This window comes from Erpetoichthys calabaricus, chromosome 16 (assembly GCF_900747795.2).
Source record: "Erpetoichthys calabaricus chromosome 16, fErpCal1.3, whole genome shotgun sequence".
NCBI lineage: Eukaryota > Metazoa > Chordata > Cladistia > Polypteriformes > Polypteridae > Erpetoichthys > Erpetoichthys calabaricus.
In genome coordinates, this window is record NC_041409.2 from 19,472,358 (window position 1) to 19,497,512 (window position 25,155).

At 41.1% G+C, this 25,155-nt stretch overlaps 1 protein-coding gene across 1 annotated transcript in view; it reads left to right on the top strand.

The window, feature by feature from the left end:
- Positions 1-24,337, top strand: part of LOC114666787 (potassium channel subfamily K member 16-like) — a 50,520-nt gene extending 26,183 nt beyond the window's left edge. Inside the window, exons 2-5 of the mRNA XM_028821784.2 lie at positions 6,724-6,841; positions 11,395-11,561; positions 11,855-12,023; positions 22,414-24,337. Coding sequence (XP_028677617.1) covers positions 6,724-6,841; positions 11,395-11,561; positions 11,855-12,023; positions 22,414-22,700 — 741 coding nt within the window. The 3' untranslated portion in view covers positions 22,701-24,337. The remainder of the gene's footprint in view (positions 1-6,723; positions 6,842-11,394; positions 11,562-11,854; positions 12,024-22,413) is intronic.
- Positions 24,338-25,155: the final 818 nt, after the last annotated feature.

The following is a 25,155-nucleotide window of genomic DNA, read 5'->3' on the forward strand; positions in this document are numbered from 1 at the left end:
GAGGTGGACAAGGCCTGCTTAAAAGAGAGTGGAGGTGGAAAGGGAAGGAAATGGAATTGCGACTGTGATTTGCCAGGTGATAAAAACCTGTTTAAGGCATTTTGTTTATTAAAAATATCCTTCTTTGAACCCGTGACTGTGTGGTTAGGTTGTGTCTGGGTTTTTGTGGTGCTGGTGTGCTGGTGGCAGTTGAGTATGGTTGGTGTGGCCAATTGGGGAGCAGAAGAAATGGGGTGGCCAGAGTGAAATGTGACAGATGTTACCATCAGGAATGTACCTTGGCCTTGTCATTTTGCAGAAAGCAGACTACATTCAGATGTAATGTACTATGATGGTAATCTGCTAACTTAATCTGTACTGAGTGTTACTAGGCAGCTGCAGTTTTACAGTTAAAGGGATTTGGGAGAAGCTGAAAAGTCAAAATAACAAGCCAAAGGTCATAACTATGAAGACATGCGATAAATAAACTAATCACAGGACTCAAACCAGGAATCGAAGTCAGGAAACAAATGCAGGATTTTATAGCCAAAATTGAATGTGTCACCAGAGCCAAATCAAACAGGCGTTAATCGTAGTCAAGGAACAGAACACATTTTCTTCACAAGAATGATCACTGAAGTCGTATCTTTGGGAGAATCTAAACTCTCAAACGACCAGGAAATGCTCCTCTATCCAAACCGCTGATCCCCCAATGTGTTTGAGAAGACTCTCTTGTTCTGTGACTGTCTCCCTAATTGCTAATGGTTTTGATGTGAGGTTCTTAGTAGCTAAGAGAAGTGAACTGGTCTTGGAATGTTTTGTTTAGCAGCTCTTTACTTGTGGTGGTCAATTTTGTAATGTTGTTTCAAAACAGTAACCCAACCTGATATTACTTATTTAAGTTGACCTCTTCCGTAATTTGCGCTTAGCCCTTCTGCTAAGTGAATTCAATTAAATGTAAATCTTTGATGCTCGCTCACATAGGTCTGCCAGTGAAGAGCATCTAGTGATGCCACCTCTGTGTGGTATCAAATCTCAACCCAGACTCTTCTCATAGGCAGCTCCTGAATGGTGGAATGAGCTGCCAACTTCCATCGAAACTGGTGACTTCCTCACTGTGTTTAAGATGAGATTGTAAACTGTACCTTTCTGTGAATATCTGTCAAATTGCTAAAGAATGTTTTGTGCTCTGTGAATATCTGTCCTATTGTTAATTGATCTCTTTTTTTGCTAGAGCTTTATACAGTAGCTTTTCACTTGTGGTGATCAAATATCCTGTCACGCTTGTTCAAAACAGTCCCTAGACTGAGGTTAATCAATTACGTTAACGTCCTTTGTAAACCACTTTGGATAAAAGTGTCTGTTAAGCAAAGAAATGTAAATGTAAAATGCAACTTTTGCCTAATCAGCCAAGTCAGTCTTGGAAGCTCCAAAGCGGCCTGCTCTCCAAAATATGCAGCTGGAGCCTTTACATTCCACAACAACCCTGGGGGATTAATAAAATGTACCAAAAACCCAGTTTCCTTGCATTTCCTGATTGGGTCTGTCGTCCATTCCCCAAGCCATTCTTTTAAATTTCTATAATTACTTCTATGGCACTCTTTCAATAAATATGTTATACGGTACTTTCCTCAGTGGTCTCCGTCAGATTCCAGCATTATGAGCTGTTCATAGTAGCACTGGAGTTCCTCTCTTTCTTACGGGCATTCTGGACTCTGTGCTGTGTTTGCTCCCCTCCGTGTTACTCTACCCTGTATGCTGCACTGTTACACCTAATGGTACATGTGACTGTGTGGGTCAGCTCCACTCTCCCATTAGCTTATCTGGGAGGCTTTAAAACCCGCCACCGTCGATAACGTAACTGGATGGGCCACGGCAAGCGAAGACAGTACTTCGCAGTACTTGTGCAGTACTTTTACTCAAAGTCAATCGTGTTTGAAAACAGTGCAGTTACAAATCCTCCAAACTAAATAAGTAAATGATGCATAAAAATAGTCTAAAATCCAGGAAATAAATAATTCTTTAAAATGAGGTTAAAATCGGAGACCTTCTCCTATTAAATCATAATGAACCCCAATGCTGCCATCTAAAAGTGATGGCTTCCCTGCTTACTCCGACTGGGCTCTTGCAGCCGGACGAGACAAACTCCCAACAGGTGCAATCAACCAATAAATCCCGGCTCCATTCCCTGCAGCCCTTCCATCGGCATGCGCAGGGCAATCTGTTGAGCAACACGTTCCTCTCCTGCTCCCCGGCGTTCTTTCAACAGGAGCGCCCTTCTTTGAGTCTGACCACCTGCCTCCATTCTCTCCGTCTCTTGTCTTCTCTTCCTTTCTTTAACATCCAATCACTCTGTTCACACTGTTGGTCTGTCCTTCCTTCCCTCACTCCCTCCCTATCAGGACTTGTCCATTCTTTTCTTTTTTTTCCCTTCTTTCCCTTCTCTATCACTCACGCTTCCTTTTAAAGACAGGGGTGAGGCACAGCTACAGCAATCACAGCTCCAGCGCTACTTTATAGTCACGGGCGATCCTGCCAGCGTGCATGGAATGCGGGCCCGTCTGCTCCCACCCCTCGCACTGAAGCCGCACCCCAACACGCGGGTGTAGATGTTATATATTTATTTATTTAAAAGCTCCAGATCTCTTACCACAGCACAGTAAGAGTTATTTTACCTTTGCTCTGTTCATACATAATGTAATTCTTTTTATTTATCATTTCTAGTGTTTTTATATTTTTTTGGCTCCCTTAGCAATTTTATTTGGGGTCAAATTGACACTCAGAGGTGCCTTCTGCTTAATACATGCAGAAGAGGGGTGGGGGGGGGGGGGGATTTATAAACACAGCTTTAGGAAGGAAACTGATAGAAGTATGATAGAAGAAAAATCTTATAAATGCCGAAAAATACCTTTCTCCTAGCTTTGCATGCTCAGCTTGTACAAGGGTGCTTGGAAATAACCTTTAAAGGAATACTCCACCCTGAAATAGTATTTTTTTATTTATGTTACATACTTCATGGGGTTAGTAGTAATGGCAGAGAAATGTTTAAATGCAGAACAGAGATAGCATATTCGCTGGAAAACTGCAAACAATATCAAAACACCTATGGAAAAATGTCACAATCCTCATGTCACATAATCCACAAGTCAAGTCATCCAGTCATATGTTCACAACAGGTAAAACTGTGCCTTTTTTGCCAGAATATTGTTAAATAAATTGTTCTGGAACATTGGAGCAGTGCACTAATTGACACCGGATTGAGCTTTGAACTTAACAAAACCACTCCTGTTTCCCCTCATTTATTGGTCAAGAGTCCTGTCTTCATTTCAAAAGTTCATTTTCATATTGTTTGTTGTGGTCTCAATAGATGTACATTCAATCAGAAAGTCTGTTGTCTTTGTTCTTCACGAATATATGAGATTAAAATGTTTTCTGTTCCATCACTATAAACTAGATGGGGTTAGTAGCATATGAAGAACACCATGTTTGGACAGTGTATTCCTTCAGTAAAAAGCAAGTAATAAAATCACATTTGAAAGTCTCATAGATGGATGTGTGGAGTTACATAAAAGGACAGGATAAGAAATGAGACAGAGGTACAACTAAAGTGGGAGAAATATCCAAGAAAAAAAAATATAATAATCATCCATCTATCCATTTTCCAACCCGCTGAATCCGAACACAGGGTCACGGGGGTCTGCTGGAGCCAATCCCAGCCAACACAGGGCACAAGGCAGGAACCAATCCCGGGCAGGGTGCCAACCCACCGCAGGACACACACAAACACATCCATACACCAAGCACACACTAGGGCCAATTTAGAATTGCCAATCCACCTAACCTGCATGTCTTTGGACTGTGGCAGGAAACCGGAGCGCCTGGAGGAAACCCACACAGACACGGGGAGAACATGCAAACTCCACGCAGGGAGGACCCGGGAATTGAACCCAGGTCCCCAGGTCACCCAACTGCGAGGCAGCAGCACTACCCACTGTGCCACCGTGCCGCCCTATAATAATCATATACAGTGATATGACAAAGTTTGGGAACTCCTCTCAGCCTGCATAATAATTGACTCTACTTTCAACAAAAAAGATAACACTGGTATGTCTTTCATTTCCTAGGAACATCTGACTACTGGGATGTTTTCCAAACAAATATTTTTAGTGAAGCAGTATTTAGTTGTATGAAATTAAATCAGAATGTGAAAAACTGGCTGTTGAAAAATGTGGGTCCCCTTGTAATTGTGCTGATTTGAATGCCTGTCACTGCTCAATACTGATTACTTGTAACACCAAATTGGTGTGATGAGCTTGTTAAGCCTTGAACTTCATAGACAGTTGTGTCCAATCATGAGATATAAAGGTATTTAAGGAGGTCAATTACAAGTTGTGCTTCCCTTTGACTCTCCTGTGAAGAGTGACAGCATGGGATCCTCAAAGCAACTCTCAAAAGATCTGAAAACAAAGATTGTTCAGTCTCATGGTTTAGGGGAAGGCTACAAAAAGCCATCTCAGAGGTTTAAACTGTCAGTTTCAACTGTAAGGAATGGAATCAGGAAATGGAAGGCCACAGGCACAGTTGCTTTTAAACCCTGCAGGTCTGGCGGGTCAAGAAAAATACAGGAGCAGCATATGAGCAGGATTGTGAGAATGGTTACAGACAACCCACAGATCACCTCCAAAGACCTGCAAGAACATCTAACTGTAGATGGTGTATCTGTACATCATTCTACAATTCAGCGCAATTTGTACAAAGAACATCTGTATGGCAGGGTGATGAGAAAGAAGCCCTTTCTGCACTCACGCCACAAACAGAGTTGCTTGTTGTATGCAAATGCTCATTTAGACAAGCCAGATTCATTTTGGAACAAAGTGCTTTGGACTGATGAGACAAAAATTGAGTTATTTGTTCGTAACAAAAAGCGCTTTGCATGGCAGAAGAAGAACACCGCATTCCAAGAAAAACACCTGCTACCTACTGTCAAATTGGTGGAGGTTCCATCATGCTGTGGGGCTGTGTGGCTAGTTCAGGGACTGGGGCCCTTGTTAAAGTCGAGGGTCAGATGAAGTCAACCCAGTATCAACAAGATCTTCAGGATAATGTTCAAGCATCAGTCACAAAGTTGAAGTTACGCAGGGGTTGGATATTCCAGCAAGACAATGACCCCAAACACAGTTCGAAATCTACAAAGGCATTCATGCAGAGGGAGAAGTACAATGTTCTGAGTATGACTTGAGTATCATTGAAAGTCTATGGGATAATTTGAAGCAGGCTGTTCATACTTGGCAGCCATCAAATTGAACTGAACTGGAGAGATTTTGTATTGAAGAATGGTCAACAATACATCCATCCAGAATCCAGACGCGCGTCTAGAGGCTGTTAGATTTGCAAAAGGAGGCTCAACTAAGTATTGATGTCATATCTCTGTTGGGGTGCCCAAATTTATGCACCTGTCTAATTTTGTTATGATGCATATTGCATATTTTCTGTTAATCCAATAAACTTAATGTCACTGCTGAAATACCACTGTTTCCATAAGGCATGTCAGATATTAAAAGGAAGTTGCTACTTTGAAAGCTCAGCCAATGAGAAACAAAACAAAGAATTAAGAGGGGTTCCCAGCCTTTTTCATATGACTGTATAACATTCTCAAACCTGCTTAATCCAATCCAGTATTATGTGGGAATAATAATAATAATAATAATATGCTTGCCCTTTATGTTTGTAACATATCCTACACATATTGCATACTGACAGGCACAATAGTTAGTACTGCTGCCTAATGGATTCAGTGCTTTTGAACCGCATAGCCAAACTGTCTGCCTGGGTTTTCCTTTGGGTACTCAGTTTCTCCTTCCACATTTCCAAGACGTGCAGCTGAATTAACTGGCTGGGCAGCTCACCATCACAGAATTCACAATGAATTCTTCATTGTACTTGGAGAGTGATTGAGGATATGGTGAGACCATATGTCAGTAGACTGAAGCTCAACTCAAAGATGACCTTGCAACATGACAATGACCCTAATTATTAGTAAATCTGTCAAGGGACTGCTGAAATGAAACAAAGGGAGACTTCTGGAATGACCCAATCAAAGCCCAGATCTGAATCACATCCAGATGCTGCAGGGGGGATTTGAAATGGGCTGGGCACACAAGACACCCCTCAAACATCACACAGCTGAAAGAGTTCTGCATGAAGGAGTGGGGAAAACGTTCTCCCAGTCAATGTCAGAGACTACGAGACAGAGTATATTGGGTACCATATTGTGTTCTTGAGGTTGTTTCTGCCAAAAGGGGCAATAACAGCAATTAGAGCCAAGGGTGGACTTACTTTGTTTACAGATGGAAATTGCATATCTGTTCGTTTGTTTTTGAAAATACTATAGTGAGGTCAAGTTAGTATTTTTTTCCAACGAAGTCACCTTGATCTAAAGATTCCGTTTAAATGAAGACTGAATCTTGATATGTCCACATGTGTTAAAAATAAAAATAAAATCAAAGGGTGTACTTAGATTTCACAAGATTGTACATTTTCTCTAATTATGTTAGCAATTGCAAAATTATTATTATTATTATTATAGTGACAATATTTATGGAAATACCAAAATTGATTATGAAATTGAAATACTATTAATTTTTAAGCTTCATAAGTAATTACCCAATGAAATGGAATTGAATCCTAATGATATTTAGCCTTCAAACTTTGTGACTCTTCTATATGTTTCTGTCCCTCCTACAGATGATGATGAAAGCTCAGCAAAATGGAGTGAACTTGTTAGAAATGGAGTCATTAAATCAAACCAACTGGGATTTCAGTGGTTCCTTCTTTTTTGTTGGAACTGTTATTACAACTATAGGTGAGCATTTCTCAGACAGAGTGACACATGGGCTGCAGCCTTAATTATTTTCTCGTTAGTATTGCTAGGAATGTCATTCTTCATAATTATGTGTACCTGAAGTCTCCTCAGTGCTCCAGAGCCTGAAACTTGTGATGGGTAGTGGAAACAAATATTAGCAAGTATCATCTATTGAAACCATGTGCAGTCTGTTCTTTTATATGCATGGCTATTACTCTGGCCAACATCGTTCAGAGCAGTTCAGCAGGTTTCACTGTCTCTGCCCAAAGAAATCCCACTATGGTGTGTTGTTCAACAAATGGTGCAATCCCGTAGAGGAGCATATTGAATTTTAAGTTAACGTATAATAATCGTTTACAATTTATTACAAGCATATACAGTATAGACAAAGTTAAAACAGAATTAATTATTAAACATAAGGAAAAGAACTGAATGTAACTCAAAGCACAAGAGGTCTCTGCCTTGTCTTAGAGAAGCTACCAATGTAATTTTCTAAGGTTAGAACGAGGTAAATGAGTAACAAACACCCCTTCAGAAAGCGGGGATAAACTGATGGGAAAGCCCATACACCCCTCCTATGAAGTGATGCTAAGATCAATAGGACAATCTGTAAACAACCCTCTTAACGAAGCGGTGTTCAGATCAATGGGAGAGTCGACATGAGTCAGAAACTACTGGTGGCATTAGTTAATTGGAGCAAGTAATAAAGCTCTGCATATTAAGAGTCAGATGATGTATGGTAATTGGAAAAAGTGTAAAGGCAGATTAATTGTTTAATTGATTGCTCACTCCATGGACTGTGCAAATAACTGTTCTGCATTCTCCTCTGGGTTCCATGACTGCTTTCTTTGAAGATGGAGCAAAGTTTTTTCCACAACAAGCATTCATGTGCATTTGACCTGGGCTTCAACTAGACTTAACAGCAGAGCGCTGCCCAGTGTGTGTTGCAACTACCCATAAGTCACTGTGACCGTGTTATATTGTGTCAGCTTGTATTTGTTGAGGTTACCTCATAATTTTCAAATTGCCTTTTGTTTTTGATTTACTGTCATATATTTCCTTGATATGCAGTGGATTCATCCTAATTTCCAAACCAGCTTATCCTTTTCAGAGTCATGGGGCCAGTTGGTATCATTAACATACCATAACATTCTCAAACTTGTTTAGTCCAGTTCAGTGTTACAAGGAGCCTTTTTTGGCAGAATGGAGGGTAAGGCAGGAACCAGTGCTGGAGAGGACACCAGTTTATCTCTGGGCATCACACTCAAACTCACAGTGAGGCCAATTTGGAATAGCCAGTTAACTCAGCTGCATGTTATGGAAATGTGGAAGGAGGAACTGAGTACCCAAAGGAAAACCCAGGCAGACATGTCAACAGTGTTTGGCTATGTGGTTCAAAATCACTGAATCCATTACGCAGCAGTATTAGCTTCCCACATAACACTGGATTGTATTAAGCAGGTTTGAGAGTGTTGTATATGATTATTATATACAGTGACCCCTCCTCGATTGTGGGGGTTGCGTTCCAGAACCCCCCGCGAAAGGTGAAAATCCGTGAAGTAAAAACCTTATGTTTATATGGCTATTTTTATATATTTTAAGCCCTTATAAACTCTCCCACACTCTTATAACCATTTCCCACACAGTTATACAGCATAAACCCTTTTGTATTCTCTTAGATATTAGTTAAGATTTGTTGAAATTATGTATGTAAACACACTGTTTATATACAGTAAAACCTAAATATTATTTTAAAGATATCGAGCGTCTCTGATAGCATATATGTTACAGCCATTACGATAGACAGGCCTCCAGCAATAAATACGTACAATTCAAGAAAAATTGTATACAGTAAAATGTGTGTACAGTGACACTAAACGTACATACATGTACTAAGTACTGTACGTAGAAAATTAAATATGGTTACTCACCAACAATGACACGACTACTTGTCCGATAATGATGAGTTTAATTTTACTGCACAATAAAGGACAGCGTTACAGCTCTTCTAAAGGAGCATCTTCAGGCGACTGTGTAGCACCGCCGTTGTTCTTCTTCCGGCAGTCTTCAATCCAAATTGCTAAAGCAGATTCCATCCGGACTATCGCCTTATTATGTCCACTTACAACTCGTTTTGCGCCCTGGTTAAAGGACACTGTGGCCGTAGATCTTATATTCTTTTCCTCCTTTTTAAATAAAAAGAATCGTGGACTCATTGATGCCGTAATCAACATATCCAAAACTTTTACCTTTTCGGCAATCATTAGCATCTTCTGTTGGCGCTTGGGCACGGCCCCTGAAACAGTAGCAGGAGCAGATCGTTTTGGAGCCGTAACGAAGGGCTTGACTATGCACAAAGATAAACACAAAAGAGCACAAAAGTTAACTCTTTACACAGTGAAACACGCTGATGCTGAACGAGGGAGATGAGACTTTCTAGTTAACGCAGCAGAATCGAATTCGGCGCTCTGTCGCTGAGCCAATCAACACACAGGAACTTAACTGAGTGCTCTGATTGGGTATCTTCTCAGCCATCCACCAATAGCGTTCCTTGTATGAAATCAACTGGGCAAACCAACTGAGGAAGCATATACCAGAAGTAAAAAGACCCATTGTCCGCAGAAACAATGCAAAAAATCTGTGTTATATATTTAGATATGCTTACATATAAAATCCGCGATAGAGTGAAACCGTAAAAGTCGAAGCGCAATATAGTGAGGGATTACTGTATTTTTTTATTTATTTAGCAGACTGTTTATTCAAGGCATCTTACTTTAATGCTATTCTTAATAATATTCTTAATAGCAAACCTTAACATCAATTAAAATGTACACATTTAAGCACAAGAAATATTCATATTACTAACTGAGAATGGTAAACCGGATGGCATGGACGCAGGCACACGGCGAAAACCGGATGGCATGGACGCAGGTACACGGCAATGGGACCATGAGACATACTGCGCAGGTGCGTACAGCATGCGTCTCATAAACCGCAAGCAAAGTCGTATCCACCGCGAACGAAGGAGTCACGGCCCAAACACGAAAGAGCTCAACTGACGTGAATGAGAAATGAAGCAACAACGCGCCCATAGCTAACGACTACTGACACAGCCACACAGAAAAGAGGATTCTGCGCTGCAGCCCAGATTCAAATGGAAGAGGCTACGGAGGCCCCACAGGTCCACAAAGATTGTACGGAAGGCGCGGGAAAGTACGAAAGGCAAAGGCGCCTACACAGCATAGTGAAACCCGACAAAGTACGGACGACTCAGGCGTCACCGCCATATTGTGAGTGGCTATACTGCGGACTGAAGGCGCAGGCGTCACCGCCATATTGTGAGTGGCACTACTGCGGACTGAAGGTGCAGGCGTCACCGCCATATTGTGAGTGGCACTACTGCGGAGTGCAGTTAGGAATAATGTGCTGCTTGGGATTGTACAAACCGCTGAACGCTTTACACCACATTGAAACACAATACAGCCCAACAATACAAACACGAGCCCACCTGGATAAGATCAGTGAACGCAGGCGCCTACAACGCGCGTCTGAAACTGCGGAAGCAAAGCAGGCACGGGTTCAAAACGAACGAGCTCGACTGATGAATATACAAACACGAGCCCGCCTGGATAAAATCAATGAATGCGGGCGCCTACAACGCGCGTCTGAAATGCCACGGGCAAGGCTCCAAAATGAACGAGCTCGACTAATGTATTTCAGGATACCCAACGCCGGCAAAGCGAGCAGGGGGCGGAGCCCCCTTGTACAAGCAGAATTAGCCTCTATGGTAGATGAAAAACATGAAATTCAAAAAATGATTAAGACAGCTTGACAATTAAGTCAGCGCAATGGCAACCATCCAGAGGCCAAGGAGGTCTAAACAATCCCAAAGTGCTTTGTAAAGAGGTGTGTGAGACATGTTCACGCCTTTTGGACAATAAGAGATAAGCATTATGTGGGCTGTAAGTGACACCCCAGGACCACCCTGAACAGTGTGAGGTGTTTTTTTACAGTGGCTGGAGTGCCAATCCTGCCACCAACCCCCAAGTCTGGGTATTCATTAAAGAGTTCTTAAGACAAGGCCTTTAAGATATCCCTTGACTTGTGACGAAAAATAAATACAATACAGTACTTGCCTTTTGCTGTATATCACATACCTACCAAGATTTCTTTTTATGATCAAGTTATTTCTTAAAAAACAAAACAAATAATGAGTGATCTTTATTGTAACTGACTTCTCTCGATGTAATTTATGGGTCTTTTGGGTTTTTAAACCCATACAGACTGCTGTGCAACACACTAAAGATGAAGACCAGTAGGGATGGATGTAGCCAATAAATAAAGGGACCTCTGCATTAAAAACATTAGCCCATTTGCTTCTGGCTTTCATGCCATCCACCAACAGTCTATGCCAGATGTGCCAGTGCTTGTTAGAATGTCATTTCTTCATGCCACTTAATATCATGATTACAAAGGTACTCTGTCATTAACAGTGTCATTAACAGCTCAACCTTTTTCTTTCCAATAATATAGACTTTGATTTCCTCACACAGGGTATGGATACCTGGCTCCTCGTACTGCCGGAGGTCAGATTTTCTGTGTACTCTTTGCAATGTTTGGAATCCCTCTGAATCTGATCGTCTTGAGTCGGGTGGGCAAACGGCTTTCCTCCTGTACAGAAAGACTGGACAAGCTGCTTTACAAGCGAGGAATTGAGAAGGTGACACGGTTTTTTAAACCAGTTACAAATGTCCTTATGATTTCATACTTTGTGCGGATGTTTCTACTCTGGGACTAGATGGACAAGGTACTCAGTTTTGATAGCTTCTGGTTCTGTCCTGGGGCTGAGTGTAATGGGTAAGTGAAGGGGGTATTTAGAGCATCTGCAGGAGCAGGGTGTATAAAGAAAGTTTAGAAATGTATGTTATGCTGGTGTTTGCACCCTTTTCCCAGTATTAAAATATATCAAAAAGCAGCATGTATTAACCAAAACATTTTTTTTTTCTTTTGCAGAAACTGGTGAAGATTGTGACTATGGTTTTTTTTCTTATGATGGGCATCTTTCTATTCCTGGCTATCCCCCCCTTAGTATTCCATTCAATTGAAGGCTGGAGCTATAGAGAAGGAGTGTATTATGCATTTATAACTCTCAGCACCATTGGCTTTGGAGATTATGTTGTGGGTGAGGTGATTTTACATTAAATATGTAGATTTTCTTGTCACTTGTGGGGATATCCTGTCTATCTAATGTTTGCCATGTCCCACCCATTTATTGAATTCGTTTCTATGCTTTGGACAGTAAGAATAAAAGCACATACCAGCATCTCCTGCGTATTTACTCTGGACAGTTCCTAGTGTCTCTTCTCTTTGTCTTTCTTGATTTACTACTGGACACTTCTTCAAATGCAGAGAACATGTTGGTGCTCAACTATTGGAGGGTCTGTGAATTTTTCTGTGAAGCTTGTATAGACAGTCATCCTTAATTAGGATATCTGTTAGTGTTTTTTGTTTTTTCCTTTCTCATATATGAAGTATAGGGAAAGTATTGTAATTGTCCAAAAATTCCATTTCAAGATTGTGATAAATCTCGACGTTTTAGACCTCCCCGAGTCCGAAAATACCATTTTTGGAATTACAGTTAGGTCCATAAATATTTGGACAGAGACAACTTTTTTCTAATTTTGTTTCTGTACATTACCACAATAAATTTTAAATGAAACAACTCAGATGCAGTTGAAGTGCAGACTTTCAGCTTTAATTCAGTGGGGTGAACAGAACGATTGCATAAAAATGTGAGGCAACTAAAGCATTTTGTGAACACAATCCCTTCATTTCAGGGGCTCAAAAGTAATTAGACAAATTAAATAACTGGAAATAAAATGTTCATTTCTAATACTTGGTTGAAAACCCTTTGCTGGCAATGACAGCCTGAAGTCTTGAACTACTGGACATCACCAGATGTTGGGTTTCCTCCTTTTTAATGCTCTGCCAGGCCTTTACTGCAGTGGCTTTCAGTTGCTGTTTGTTTGTTGGGCTTTCTGTCTGAAGTTTAGTCTTCAACAAGTGAAATGCCTGCTCAATTGGGTTAAGATCAGGTGACTGACTTGACCATTCAAGAATTTTCCACTTCTTTGCTTTAATAAACTCCTGGGTTGCTTTGGCTGTATGTTTTGGGTCATTGTCCATCTGTATCATGAAATGCCTCCCAATCAATTTGACTGCTGTATTTAGCTGGATTTGAGCAGACAGTATGTCTCTGAACACCTCAGAATTCATTCGGCTGCTTCTGTCCTGTGTCACATCATCAATAAACACTAGTGTCCCAGTGCCACTGGCAGCCATGCACACCCAAGCCATCACACTGCCTCCCTCCATCGTGTTTTACAGATGATGTGCTATGCTTTGGATAATGAGCTGTTCCACGCCTTCTCCATACTTTTTTCTTGCCATCATTCTGGTAGAGGTTGATCTTGGTTTCATCTGTCCAAAGAATGTTTTTCTAGAACTGTGCTGGCTTTTTTAGATGTTCTTTAGTAAAGTCCAATCTAGCCTTTCTATTCTTCAGGATTATGAGTGGCTTGCACCTTGCAGGGCACCCTCTGTATTTACTTTCATGCAGTCTTCTCGTTATGGTAGACTTGGATATCGATACGCCTACCCCCTGGTGAGTGTTGTTCACTTGGTTGACTGTTGTGAAGGGGTTTCTCTTCACCATGGAAATGATTCTGCGATCATCCACCACTGTTGTCTTCCATGGACGTCCAGGTGTTTTTGCGTTGCTGAGTTCACCAGTGCTTGCTTTCTTTCTCAGGATGTACCAAACTGTAGATTTTGCCACTCGTAATATTGTAGCAATTTCTCAGATGGGTTTTTTCTGCTTTCACAGCTTAAGGATGGCTTCTTTCACCTGCATGGAGAGCTCCTTTGATCGCATGTTGTCTGTTCACAGCAAAATCTTCCACATGCAAGCACCACACCTCAAATCAACTCCAGGCCTTTTATCTGCTTAATTGATAATGACATAACGACGAACTTGCCCACACCTGCCCATGAAATAGCCTTTGAGTCAATTGTCCAATTACTTTTGATCCCCTGAAATGAAGGGATTGTGTTAAAAATGCTTTAGTTGCCTCACATTTTTATGCAATCGTTTTGTTCACCCCACTGAATTAAAGCTGAAAGTCTGCACTTCAACTGCATCGGAGTTGTTTCATTGAAAATTCATTGTGGTAATGTACAGAACCAAAATCAGAAAAAAGTTGTCTCTGTCCAAATATATATGGACCTAACTGTATGTCTGTGTGTCTGTCTGTCTGTGTGTATCTATACACGATTACTTGAGTACGCTTTCAGTCAGGTAAACCATATCTTGCATACAAGTATTTGGTAAAAAACGTAGATTTCTATCAACTTTTGAGCTATTTCCACTAACCGGAAGTGGTACTTTTTTATTCATGCACCTGCAGAGTCCAGTTTATTCAACTTTACTTTTATAATTGATCAATATATTATTGATTTGATTTTATTTGTTGTTGGTGGTTCTTTAATGTACATAATATAAAAATCTAATCATTGTCTTGCGGTTTACTCCTGAAATATTCACCCCCATATCTGAGTATAGGAGAAATTCTAGGGGAGACAACTCCTGATTTGTTCTACTTGCAAAAGTGCAAAACTTTTTTGACATACTTTTTCAGTAAACTATGACCAGTAATGCCAAAGTGTCATTAGAATGAATACTTTTAGGATGCATGACATGACATACTTGCTGTACATTGCCATTCTTGTTCTTATCATTAGCAATCACAATTCCTTGGACCAAACTGTGAAAGCCCTTTAACAATTTATAGACAGTGGGACATTCTGTGATGGACTTTTGATCAAATGGCTGAAGGTTCAAAACCAATGTAGACAAATTAATTAAAAATCATTTCGATTAATTGATATTGAAGTTTTGTCAAATTACTTCAATATGAAAATTGAGCAGCATTGGTCAAGTGCTTGAGACCAATGTCAGTCATTATCCAACCCGCTATATCCTAACACAGGGTCAGGGGCATCTGCTGGAGCCAATCCCAGTCAACACAGAGTGCAAGGCAGGAACAAACCCCAGGCAGGGCACACCCACACACTAAGCACACACTAGGGACAATTTAGGATCGCCAATGCACCTAACCTGCATTAGGAGGAAACCAACGCAGACATGGGGAGAACATACAAACTCCACGCAGGGAGGACCCGAGAAGCGAACCCTGGTCTCTGTACTGCGAGGCAGCAACACTACCACTGCGCCACTGTGCCACCCTGAGACCAATGTACACAAACTATTTTTTTTTTAAATGTTAACAATTTTTCATCATTTATATAGAAATTTGGTGAAATACACTTTTGGAGATATTGCCTCAGTGGATATCCAAAGTGTTGAGCTTTTCTAAGAAAGACTGAAGGTTCGATTCACCGATAGACAAATCACACATGTTAGGTTTCACCCATACTTAGGATTTCCTGAAATGAGAAGTGAACAGAAATGAATGTTACGTTTCACTTTAAGATTGTAGGTTCGATTCCACTCAGTCTCTAATGTCACCTTCCCACCCAAATCAAGGTTTTTGTAATGTACAGAGGACTGTGTGGCATTAGGGTGGTTAAAAATATATATAAAAAAAATTTATATAGAACGATTTTATTCAAAAATGCACTAAAAAGTAAAAAATAATTTATAATACATTTTTTTTTTCTTCATTTATTTATTTCGGTGACTCCACATGCAACATGAGCTAGGCCTTGAAATGCAAGTAAAGTTGAGAAGGTGGGCTCTAACGCATCTTGTTTTTTGATTGGTGAATCACTGGTAGAGCAGATTTATATATGCATATATGCATAGGTCTGATCCCCATCTGATATTTGGCTGGTTACCTACCAGGTAACGCTTGTGGTTGGTCAGCCAGACATCCACCACATCGTCTCAGTTGCGAGAAGCAGTATACGTCATTGAATGCCAGTGCCACATTTACAGTTTCTTGAATTCAAGTCGATGCTTCATGTTGTAATTCTGGGCAACTTTTTCTTTCTCTCATATCTGCCACAGATGCGTACAGTCACAGGTTTTAAGCATGCACTTCACCAATGATTCACCAATTAAAACACAGTAATTACTAGTTAGAGCCCACCCTTTCAACTTTTCATGGTGTAAAAATGACAGTTTTCCTTTCCAGGTGTATTTTAGGTTGCCTGCAGCTTTAACTGAAATAAATCAATGAAGAAATAATAAATTACATAAAGAAATAAACAACAAAATCCATATTTTGTGACACATTTATTTATTCATGGTCATTTATTATCATTTTGCTATTGTTTATTTATTTACATATTTATTAATTTGTGTACAAATTAATACTTTATACTTAGTGCCAACAACTCACATTTGAAAATTTCCCTCAAATGGGGGAAGATCATATAATAGAGAACTGGCTGAGTAAAGCATTGTGCATATTTGTGTAGTCCTTTTTATTCTGGTTTAATATTGCAGTAACAAATGTGTATAGCAAAATGTATGAGATGGTGGCGCAGTGGGTAGCGCTGCTGCCTCGCAGTAAGGAGACCTGCGTGGAGTTTGCATGTTCTCCCCATGTCTGCGTGGGTTTCCTCCGGGTACTCGGGTTTCCGTCCAAAGACATGCAGGTTAGGTGCATTGGTGATTCTAACTTGTCCCTAGTGTGTGCTCTGTGTGTGTATGTGTGCCCTGTGGTGGGCTGGCGCCCTGCCTGGGGTTTGTTTCTTGCCTTGTGCCCTGTGTTGGCTGGTATTGGCTCCAGCAGACCCCCCCCGTGACCCTGTAGTTAGGATATAGCGGGTTGGATAATGGAAAATGTATCAGAGTAAAAGTAGCCATTTCCATATGAAAATGTAGTAGTAGTAGTCAGATAATGTTATACTCGAATAAAGTAGAAATATTCCCATAACTGTGAGTGCCATGGTGGAGAGACGGACATCCTGGCTGGACGACGGCAGGCGCCAGGGGATGGATAAGCAGAAGTCAGATGCCAGGAGCGTTTCCATCCCCTGGCACCTTCCATCTTGTCAAGAGGTCATGCCATTGTCCAGCCAGGATGCCCGTCTCTCCACCATGGGGCTCACAAAACATAATCAAGCCCAGCAATAAAGCATTTGCTCTGCATTACCACACAACGTTACCCCCAAGTACTATTATTTATCAGCCTCCTTATTAAGTAATCCCACTTACAGTATCTCTCTAGTGTTCTGTGTAATAATAATTCATTACATTTATATAGCGCTTTTCTCAGTACTCAAAGCGCTATCCACACAGGGAGGAACCGGGAAGCGAACCCACAATCTTCCACAGTCTCCTTACTGCAAAGCAGCAGCACTACCACCGCGCCACCTGTGTAAAGAAAATAAGAACAATGTTGATGAGAATTGGACAGCAGCCCAACCTCAACCATGGTGTATCTAATGTCTGCAAAATATCGACAACATTTGCATGTTCCCAATGTCTAAACATCAGCAATAATTAAATTGCCAAAAGAATAAAACAAACAGAACTCTTCAAATGCAAAGCACAGTGCTACCTGTCCTGGTCATGCCATTCCTACAATAAAGCCCAGTGGGTGGCATTTTTTCTGTGGGACATTCTGCATCTGTGCCCTGTCTAAAAGTGATGGAAAGCAGTTTGGTCTGAGTTTCATTTTGCTTTTTTTTCTTAATATAAATATATTTTTGCACTTCAGAGAAAGAGAATATTTGGAAAATATATTTTTGGCATGATATGTTTCAATAACAGATTTCATTTGTCCATATCAGGATCATTTCTCCTGCTGGTTATTTTTTGGCCGTTTTCACATATTTACTTTTGGCTTCTTTGTCTCTATTTGCCTTTTAGTTCTTGTCTTGTTACACACTCTTGGGTGTGTCGCTATTAGTGTTTTACATTGCTGTGTGTGATGCTGAAGTGTTAGGTCGAGTTCTGAGTACAAGGCTGAGGTGTTCTAGCATTGTAGAAGCAAAGAGACACTGCCCGCCTACGGTAAGCTTAATGTGTAAAAATGAAAACAAACTAAACCGTGCAGAGTCACTGTTAACCAGCTGAATATTTATAGATTAGTGAACATATTGTCTCAATATTGTTTTATTTCTGTACAGGTCACATGCACATCCAATGATGTGTAAACTCAATGGGCTTCAGCATTCAGCTTATCAAAAACAAACACGTCAGATGGAAATGGCCTGTGCAAATCCAAGGAAAAGCAAACTAAACCGTGTGACGGTTAGCAGCACATTTTTTGGCATTACAAACACAAACCAAATGCCTATCTGCTTAAAAAAAATCCAGATGTCTCAGGAACACACCAAGCCCTTTAGGACTGCTTCTATACAAGGTCATTTTATTAAGAATAGTGTAAAAATATTTACACAATTTTAAAAAAACAAGGGAAGCATTTTACTTGATAACAAGAACAGGATTGTGCTGGCATGGATGAGCATAATGTCAGTTAGCTTTGTGCTTGCTGTTTAATTGATGAAGGTTTTCCAGTGTAATCTGTTGTCCATCCATTATCCAACCCGCTATATCCTAACTACAGGGTCACGGGGGTCTGCTGGAGCCAATCCCAGCTAACACAGGGCGCAAGGCAGGAAACAAACCCCGGCACCGCAGTAATCTGTTGTTTTTATTTGAAATGATTATGTATTGAAGAAATAATAAAAATATTTCGATTTACGTTTTCCAAAGAAAGCTCAAGGTGTCTGGCATCATTGAAATGGTTCAGTTGGAGTTGAGATGCACAACTGAAAGTGCAGTGGCAAGGACAGGAGCCATCTGTATAGATATATGTTACGGCCAAAACCCGAAGTTCGGCCAGTTCCCAAATCGGCCAGCCATTTCGCATTTTGGCCGAGAAGTGTGGCCAAAGTCCGAATTACTAGAAATGACCAGTGTATATGCTACTTTGTCCGGCCATTTTGCGAAGTGGCGAGAACTCCCTGGCCAAAATTCGATGTGCTGATGTAAGATTGTCCGCTCAAGGTGCGAAGATTCCTAAAAATTTCAGATGCAGATTCAGAAGGGAGTTTTCCATTCTGCACGAGAAACTGCTCAAGGCAGGTCTTGTTCACCACTGCAGCACCACTTCAGATGGCCTTCTCCTCACCCAAACACTAACCTTAAGGTCAATAAAATAGGTCCCTGATGTTAAGTCACTATTTTAGGGCTAAAATCCATATTACTAACCGAGAATAAACCGGATATGGACGCAGGGACACGGCGATGGGACCATGAGACGTACTGCGCAGGCGCGCGTCTCATAAACCTTAAGCGAAGTCATATCCACCGCGAACGAAGGAGTCACAGCCCAAGAATGAAAGAGCTCAACTAACGTGAATGAGAAATGAAGCAACATCGCGCCCATAGCTACCACTAACGACACAACCACACAAAAAAGAGGATTCTGCGCTGCACCCCAGAGTCAAACGTGAGAGGCTACGGAGGCCCCACAGGTCCACAAAGATAGTACGAAAGGCGCAGGCGTCACCGCCATATTGTGAGTGGCACTACTGCGGAGTGAAGGCGCAGGCGTCACCGCCATATTGTGTGTGGCACTACTGCGGAGTGAAGTTAGGAATAATGTGCTGCTTGGGATTGTACAAACCGCTGAACGCTTTACACCAAATTTAAACACAATACAGCTCAACGATACAAACACGAGCCCACCTGGATAAGATCAATGAACGCAGGCGCCTACAACGCGCGTCTGAAACTGCGGAAGCAAAGCAGGCATGGGTTCAAAACGAAAGACCACAACTGACGGAGATAAATAATCTCTTTCAAATCTATTTCGGGTTACCCAAGACCAGGGGTTGGCGAGCGAAGCGAGCAGGGGGCAGAGCCCCCTAGTAATAACAGAAATGTGAAACCTACTTCTATACCTAATCTTAATTATTGTCAAACAACCAAGTGGCATCCGCTTTCTGAACAAGAGCCGCCAAGGCTACACTCGATGCAATTGCACTACTAAGTGCGCAACAAATCACTGCTCATGCCTTTTTTCTTCTGATTTTGGCCGATCGCCCCATGCTATTTCGCAAACTGGCTGGCCAAATCGTGACATCAAAGAATAGATCGGACATTGGCTGGTCAATTTACAGCAACACTGGCCATTTCCCCCTTTGGCCAATTTTGGGTTTTGGCCATAACACATGTTGGATAATCCAACGTTTGTCTGTCTGTTTTTCACAAGAGAACTACTTAACAGATTTAGGTTGTTTTTTTTTCTATAATTTGCTTGAACATTCTGGTGACTTCTCTTATTGTGCTATGTATTATTGTTCACTTGCGGTGCCGATTTATTTGTGCAAATCTGAGAGACACGGCAGCGGGGCCCTCCTCACTCACATACCAGCCTCGGGGCATTCCTTACTTCCGCTTAGCTAGCGAACAAGAGAATTACTTAACAGATTTAGATCGGGTTTCTTTCTATAATTTGCTTGAACATTCCAGCTGATTTTGCGACTTTTGTCATTGCAGTAGGAATCATAGTTTGCTTGCAGGAGCAATATATTCGCGCTAATCCGAGACAGAGGCTGGGGGCCGAGGGGATGGGGAAGCATGACATCAGGAGTGGGGAGCCGGGCAGGGTCCACTATTATTCAGGTAAAGCTGCTGGGGAAGGCTAGTAGTTACTATAAGAGTAAGAGACCCAAACCTCAGACACATCCTCTTAAGACACCAGTCTGGGGTTCAAAAGAGTTCCAAAACACAATTCTTTCTCTTTTTTCCAAAGTTGTACACTGACTCCAACTTTGATGGACAGAGTGAAGTAAGGTGTCTCCTTGTAAGCTGGACCCAGGAGTATTTCCGGTACGAGAACTTTGCAACCCAGGAAGCACTTCTGTGTCAGACAGCAACACCATAAAATGAGAGAGTCTTCTCCCAGCAGTACCCTCGGTCAGAACCTGGGGAACTCAACAGGGCTGCGCTTCATAACAACACCTCCTATTCAGCCCTGTAGGTGTCCAAATCAGTGGAGCACTGCCACCTATCATACTGGGGAACAACTGTTCTTGGCAGGCTAGTCTCCCTGAGTCCATCCTGACTGGACAAGGGAATAGGAACATCCTGGCCAGGATACGTATCCATCTGTGCTTTCCTTCCATGATGACTTCAGGGATAGTGGTGAACTGTAAATCCTATCATGGGCACAACCCTTGTGTCCTTAACATCTGTAAACGCTACTTGCTTTTTACTTTTCCATTACTGTTTTCATCTGTGAGAGGGATTTGTGCCTGTCTTCAGAGAAGAGCTCCATGTAAGACTTCAGTTTTATTTATTTGTTTTGACCAGGATGCAAGAGACTATTTCCTTTAAGTTTTGTTTGTTTGCTTTTTAAAAGTTATAATTTAAAAGTGACCTTCATTGTTTTGTAATTTGCTTTAAATTTTGTGGGAAGCCATTGCAAAGATGCCAGGACAGATGTTACTTTATAAGTTCTTAACTATAACAATTTAAAACCAAGGTGAATCTACAGAAATGTGGCCATTTTTATCATTTGAAAATGGTGTATTTAGAAGTTTACTGAATCGATTTATAAGAATTTTATTCACAACTAGACATTAAGCCCGTTACAATAACGGGCGCTAGAACAGTAGTGCATAAACATTAGTAGGTACAGTCTATATTAAATGTAAAATAATAATAAAAATAAATTTTACGCTCATTTTCCTGTTCTTCTATAGATCTATTTGCTCTTCTGAGTCTTTCTCTTTTAGCGTTTTTCTGACGCTCATTTTCTTTTTCTTAAATCGATCTATTTGCTCGTATTTTTCTTTGTCTTTCAGCCTTTCTTTTGTTGATGTTTACTTGCTGAGCTGACCGTTCTTCCAGGAGATGTTGCTTATATAGGATTTGATTGTTTGTGTTTTTGTGCGCGAAAATAAATCTACTTTTAAAAGTCATCCTATTGTAATATCATGAAAATTCGTATATTTAGGAAAACCCCTTCAAGGACTGACACTTTACACTTTACCGGGCCAAGCTTCTTCATCGCAAATCTGACATCCTCAGAGTGAACACTTGCACAACAACAAACACTAATCCCACCTCTTTGGGGAAGCTGGTCTCCGCGTCTCAGTACCCGATTGGATTTTTCGTGCCTTATGTTTTAGGTCTTACCTCATTTACCGAAATCCGATTGGATCGGCTGCGCAATATTTTATAGGTCCCGCCCCCTCTGTCTTGTGTGACGCGTCAGGCGGCCTTTGAAGCATCTGCTAGAGGCCGGTGACTCTGCCACTCATTCCGCCCTTCCCTGTACTTCCTCCTTGGCCGCGACTACCCAATCAGCACTCTCCCCAGCAATGATGTCCTTTATTAAAGAGTGCCCCGCACATGCGCACTTCACCAGAAGACACACACACACGGAAACATGGATGCACACGGGTTTTATTAAAGAGGATAAGGAATGAATTAGCTTACAGCTAGCAAAACTCTCCACTCAGCAACTGCACATCCCATGCTTAAAATCTGATGTTACCTTCTTCGCTTCTTGTCCCTATTCTAGGTGTAAAGAGTGGCAAACCTTATTATCGCTTTCTTGTGGCCTTGTGGATCCTTTTTGGGATGGCATGGTTGGCATTTCTGTTCAATTTGCTGACCAATTTTTATACAGACACCGAAAAGAAGATCACTAAAGTGCACCAGAAGAGGAAAGCAGCCAAAGCTGTGAAAGATATTGGGAATGGCACCCCGCCTGTCAGCCCAATTTCCGAAGAGACTGTTGCCCTAGAGATGAACTGCAGTACGATGGTGCTGCTCTCAGAACAAGACAGTTTGGCACCCAGCATGTAACCCAGAGGTGAGATTGGGAATCGTCAGTGATCTTAATATCAGAGACTAAAATGGCAGGCAAGCAGCTCTAACTTGAGACATTCTTGAGCCACCAGTTACTTTGACTCAACCCATGTGGCACAGAGTACGAGTTTAATTTTGAACTTCACACCAAATCTAATTCCTGCCTCATATTTATTACTGAAATAAAGTGTTAGGTATGTCGAGTTCTCCTCGGTTAGTTATGAGGTGGCATGTGTGTAATATTCAATTACACAATTATTTAATCTTTCGATATCAACAGAATTTATGTGTAAATTAACATGATTGAAGTGAAAGGTTTGCAGTTCAAAATGCGTTAAGTTTGTTGCCAATCTAATTCAGTGTGATGGGTATGTACACTTCCTACGTCTTACCAGTTTTCCAGCTTCTACGTGTATGTAAATAGCTGTAAATATTATAACCATTTCTTTGAAGTCGTGAAACAGGGTGATGTCAACTAAGACAACATGCATTTATTTTAAACTAGTATAAGGGCTAAATGTAGATTTAGTAATGCCTCTGTGGCAACAACTTACGTTTTGATTTAAAATTATATATTTAACATTGAAAAAATGTTTTATGATACTAAATCTTTCTTCTCACTTGGAAAATTCCACATGTGATTAATTTGTATTGCGAAGCATATGTCTGTTGCTTAAAAAAAACAATTTTTTGATTAATGTTTTTTTTTTAAATGTGGGTTTAAATAATCTTTTCACTCTTAATTATACATTAATTAATGTTTGAATTGTCCTAAAAATGCAGTTGAACCATCGAAAAAGGTAAGCTGAAATGTGGCACGTCAGAATGTCCTCCTAGTTTAGCGAATGATGGGGCGTCATCAGCAGACATAACTTCCCTTGGGTTTGACGGGACCCTTGGGTATCCCTTGAATTTTGAAGGCACACTGGGGTACAGGGTTTGAAGGGACCCTTGGGTATCCCTTGAATTTCGAAGGCACACTGGGATACTGACTGTACATTTACATCAGTAAAAGACCCTCACACTTGTCCTTGCATGTGCCTGTTTAGCAGGGTGCAATACATTCTTAGACAGGTTTGGTTGCAAGAATCCGAAAAGAGACTTCCATAAGAGAGCCACCCGTTTAGATCATTGCTGCAATCACATAATTAAATTGACAGGACGGGAGGGAGAGATTGGTAACTTACAATCGCATAAGAATCAACTTGGACATGAGCGCCCTCGCGGTCACTTCTCAGATGATGTTTTGGTGCTGCCAAGGCCATGACGTCCCCCAAAACCGTTGCCTACTTGACCTTTGCCTAGAGACGACACAGCTGTTTAGGTAAACTTTCTTTATCTCATACGCAAAAAGGTGCGTGGGAAAGACAGCCAAGAAGGTACCACAGAAAGACTTGTCAACTTAAGGTGGGTAGATGTTGTTTTATCAGAACCTGTTTTAGCACTTTAGTATTTACAGTAGGTATAATTCACTCAGCGGAGTACCCTAAACCTTTCAGGTCAGCATTGTAGAGCCTGCTCTGTCAGTCTAATTTATCTGAGAATTAGGGTAAAGGTTTTTGATTTGTGCTGTTTTATTCTCTCTAAGAACATGTGCTGTTTTGTTAAATAAAAAGCCTGTTGTTTTTATGACCTGGTATGGCTCTGTCTTTTTATTCTGGGATCTGTGAAGTGCCCAGGGCACCACTATTACTTAACATGGTTCCCGCAGAGCATGATAACAGAGAACCACCCAAGAAACCAACCCCACCACAGAGCCATCTTTTGACCAGAGTATCACTCAAGTGGAGCAGAGGGGAATATAGATGCTGACATCAAAACAATAAATAAATACTCTTCTCCCCATAGGGTCTGATCAAATGGGGGCTGAATGTCTGCATCGTTTATGTCTCTGGGAGGGCATTGGTCTTAAAATTCGAGCACTAATAATCCTAATACTCTAACAAATGGTGTGCTGGGACAAGACTGCAAACCAAGACTGTCCACCAAAATGTGATTGAAGTGATGGTTTTAATGGTTTGTTTCAAATGGGAATTGGTATTCACCATTAAATATCCTTTATACTGTATAACTTCCCATTGCGGTTCAAACAGCACTGGATTACCATCAGAGTGTGCTAAGCCATGATTGCTAAAAAAAGGTGGGATTTTGAAAACAGCCAACATAAACTCTGCAAAAAATACTTATACAAAAGTTAGACAAAAAAAAAAACTTTAAATGGGAGTTGTTTTGCTTTTGTTTAGCAAAAATGCCTGCCATTGGGGTAAGCAAAATTTACTTGACAAGATTTCTTAAAGTAAGCTGTTGAAAATACAAATTTTTGGATAAGTCAATAATTCTTACAATAAGGTATGGCAGGCAGCCGGGTCCCATGCCCAGCCAGGACGCCCCTTCTACACATGTTCCGAACCAGGGACTACTCAATACCTCCCCCGGGACGTTTGGTGGCAGC